The sequence below is a fragment of the Ochlerotatus camptorhynchus genome, unplaced genomic scaffold (genome assembly GCF_037179485.1).
Source record: "Ochlerotatus camptorhynchus isolate MF236.1 unplaced genomic scaffold, CSIRO-AGI_Acam_v1.1 ptg000491l, whole genome shotgun sequence".
In the NCBI taxonomy this organism is placed as follows: Eukaryota; Metazoa; Arthropoda; class Insecta; order Diptera; family Culicidae; genus Ochlerotatus; species Ochlerotatus camptorhynchus.
Genome location: NW_027040976.1, coordinates 237,630 through 241,518, shown reverse-complemented (window position 1 = coordinate 241,518; position 3,889 = coordinate 237,630). Strand labels below are relative to the sequence as shown.

At 39.4% G+C, this 3,889-nt stretch overlaps 1 protein-coding gene across 3 annotated transcripts; it reads left to right on the top strand.

Annotated features, from left to right (window-relative positions):
- Positions 1 to 371: 371 nt before the first annotated feature.
- LOC135712537 (uncharacterized) lies at positions 372 to 2,835 on the top strand. 3 transcript variants are annotated; one of them, XM_065235493.1, is made up of 3 exons: positions 372 to 458; positions 527 to 1,863; positions 1,927 to 2,835. In XM_065235493.1, the coding sequence occupies exons 2-3, from the start codon at positions 556 to 558 to the stop codon at positions 2,179 to 2,181; spliced, it is 1,563 nt and encodes a 520-aa protein (XP_065091565.1). In that variant the 5' UTR covers positions 372 to 458; positions 527 to 555; the 3' UTR covers positions 2,182 to 2,835. The 3 variants fall into 3 exon arrangements, with proteins under 3 accessions (XP_065091565.1, XP_065091566.1, XP_065091567.1); XM_065235494.1 differs by having other exon boundaries at positions 374 to 458; positions 532 to 1,863; XM_065235495.1 differs by having other exon boundaries at positions 389 to 458; positions 543 to 1,863.
- Positions 2,836 to 3,889: the final 1,054 nt, after the last annotated feature.

Here is a 3,889-nt window from a genome sequence, read left to right as displayed (position 1 = left end):
TCGATTTTCCGTGATTCATCAATTTAAGTTACCATATTCACCATACCATACCAGCTACCATATTACTCATATTATACACACTATTTCAAAACTCCCTAAATTTGGGTAAAATCCACCCAGATCGGTCAAAACTGAACCTACCCAAAAAAGGGGTAAACTGTGTTGGGACTAACAAGTTGACAAATGAACAATGTCGATCGGATTCATGTCGATGTTGTTCATTTGTCAACTTGTCACTCCCAACACAGTTTACCCATTTTTGGGTAGATTCAGTTTTGACCGATCTGGGTGGAATCCACCCAAATTTAGGGAGTTTTGAATTAGCGTGTAAATTCACAAAAAAAAAGAACATTATTCAAAACAAAAACAAACTTCGTCTTCCGCCGTTTAGCATAGGTACATTATTCATGCAATCGTGCATAATATATTATATTTAAAAAAATACAATGTTTTATTAGGTAAGTATCTTTATATATATGTTTTTACAATACATTCGGTCACTTCATCACAAACCAATTCCATCCAGCATAGCAACCTCCCAGCCTAGTCAAGAGCATGGATCTGGAAGCCCTTCCACCGGAACTAGTGTGGCACATTCTGGACAATCTCACCGATCTACGGGACCGTAAAAATGCTTCCCTGGCGTGCAAAGCGTGGAACTGGATGTTGTTCAGCTCGCCGATAACGCTTCGCTCGGTTAGTCTACGGGTTTGTCCAAAGATTGCCAGCTGGGAAACCGTGGACGCCGAAGAACTGTTCGACCGCATGTTCGATGCCTTGGTTCACAGTAAGAGGAACTATGTCAACTTGGAGTTCTTTCATGTGAACTTTGCGCGGCCAGTGGCTCGGGAGTTTTTGTTCTTTATGGTGCAGCTGTGTTGTGATTCGATTGAGTGTCTGTGTTTTACAAACTGTCATGGTCTGCGGCGCAGCGAACTGTGGCAAGTGCTGCAGCTGTTGCCAAAGCTGAAGGAACTTACTATTTCCGGCGGGATTTACTATGATGAATTTGATAACGATGCAGAGGTGTCAGAGCTGAATCAACTGGAAAGCTTGACCCTTGATATTGGAGATGATTGTCGATTGTATCATGATTTTTTGACAAATCTGCCAAATCTGATGCGGTTCAATATTCGGACGATTCATGGATGTATCGATCTGTGGGATGTCATGCTGACGCGATGTTTGAGTCAGCAGTTGAACGCTTTGAGGTTCTCCACCAGTCGGTGTTTCAATCAATCGGAGTTTTCCGAGATGAGTTTTTCAAACCTGACAAAACTGGAACTAAAGATATCCGGATCGGTGTGGCCACAGTTGTTCAAACAGATGAAAGTACTGAGGGAGTTGCATCTGGAAGCCGGTATTAATGATGATGTTATTGCAGCCATTTGTGGAACATCAACGAAACTAAAGAAATTGAGCCTTCTCTGCTCCGGGCTTATTGAGTGCAGGAAGTTCAACATGCTATCGAGATTGGAGTGTCTCGAGGATCTGCAGGTACGAGGCATCCATAAGTTTAGCTGGCGTCACGTAAACTTTTGCATGCTGAAACGACTGCATGTCGATAACGTTGGAACTGATTTCACCAACTTTTTGAAAGAACTTTCCACTCTGAAATCGTTGGAAATTCACGATACCAAAATGAAGAATGAGCAGTTGATAAAGGTTACCCTGAATGCCCATTCGGTAGTACGTTTGGAGCTTGCATTCTGTAACAAACTGAGCGATAAAGCATTCAAACACTTAACAGACATGGGAAGCTTGACAGACCTTCGACTATGGGGCATCAACGTGTCCAAAAGCATCGATGATCGATTAACGTGTCCTAAGTTGGAGAAAATCATTTTCTACTTCAATGATAATGTGAGTCGGTACTTTCATCGATACCAAGTGCTTCAAATGTTAACAAATGCATTTCACTTTTAGATCGAGGATTCCACGCTGGAAGCATTGGCACAAAAACTACCTCAACTGAAGCTGCTGGTTCTATACGACTGCTACCGGATCAGTTCCCAGGGAGTGTCGAACCTTCGCAAGAAGCTACCCGGCTGCAATGTGTTGGAGTTGTACCGAGGCGACGAGCTACCACCGGCGCTGGTGGCGGAAACTCAAATATACTACCGCAATGCCGAGTTTCCCAATGGAGTTCTCAAGCAGGAGCTGCCCTTCCAGTGGTATTGATGAGATCAACACTGGAAGATTATGTTTTTAATGTATGCGTGGAATGTTGGCATTTGGTCCATTGAAGCATGTTGAGGAGCATTTGTTCAGTACCTAAGCAAATTTTTTCGGTTTTATTATGGTCTTTAAGTCCATTCTAAGCCTTATAATCCTCCGAGATAGTCACTTGGGTATCCTAATTTGCGTATTGTATGAATAAGTCGTAAGATGTGTTATACGTAATTTAATTCAACATTCTACAACTGGTGATCAACTGATCATCATGTTAGGGAGCTGAAGATGTACAGGATTGAAAAAGTCATGAAGAGTTTACTAAATATATTTAAACAATGATTTTAAGAGATTTATGAAGGGACGTAGGGTTAAGACAAGTCAACTCAGCTCATGTTCCTGTACGGAAATACCAATAGGATTGTAGTAACTTAAGATCCATTGAAGCAGATATATCAGCCTGAAGTTTCGTCAAATCTGAGTCTAACAAATAAACTATTGAATAAAAAAAATACGTGAAGCCTGAGTTTTAGCGATCGGTAAAGGCTGAGATTATATCCCTTCACCTAATAGAAATGTTTGTGGTGCGAATGCGCAATGCATTTAAGTGTATATTGAAGAAATAAATATATAAAAATTGTCAGAAGGTTCGGTCAGATGTTGTCAATATGAAATTTCAAAAAATTCAAACAAACAAATGTATGACATTTCCCGAAAAATCATATCTCGGATTGAACCATTTTATTTTGCTGGATTTCAGTAAAAAACTTGCCGAGGTTCAGCTAACAAACATGAATTTTGCCGAGATTTCAGCTAACAAACATAAATGTGTGCAGTCTGAAACATTATCGAAAAAAAAAATTACCCAAGAATATATTGTGTGTGGCAGGATAATTTCTCAAAAGGGATTATAGGTTTTTTTTTATCTAATTTCCGTCCTACTAAACACAACCCTCGTTTTACCACTTTTTTTTAAACGGGTTTGAACAAAAAATAGAATATTTCTGTCAGAGAAGTCTTCTAAAGTTATTCACAAATAAAGAGTCACAAATTATTGAGATATTGTTTAAAATCTAATACTGCTTATTGATTCTAAATTCGTCCTACGAGTTTCAATTCCGTCCAAACGCATTGAAAAGCCATTAGATTTTCTTCGTCCTACGGATAAACATAGAAAAAGAGGATGCGCTGGGAGCGCTTCTTTTGTTTTGAAAACAATGAGCGTAAATATTCATAAAATGCGCTCTTATTGATCAGTGCACGGTCCCTAACCTCACTTTTTGCTCCCTATCATTTTGCTTCTGAGTAAAAGAGATAGCAACGAATGGGAGCCAAAACAAACCACCCAAAACTGTCAAAACTTACGGGTGAGAGAAGAGTGCGGCAAATCTTCGTGAACTGATCAATAGGATTTATGTTGTAGCTCACGCTAACTTGAATGTACCCATTAAATGCGTAAATTTGACTCATTTTATGCTATTATTCCAAACTGTCAAAAAATGGGTATTTTCAAAAAATTAAAAGCGGGTAGTTTTTAATCATTTTAAAATTATCTTCTTGCAATAAAAATGGGTAAAAAAGGGTTTGGTGAAATGGAAGAGCAAAGTGTATTGAAAGTTAACGGATTTCGCGTGTGCTATGTCCTGCAAATTGATCGGAATTCGGGCGATAAATACCGCGTTTCAAAAAAATATGCGGCAGAGGCAGCAGATTCTTT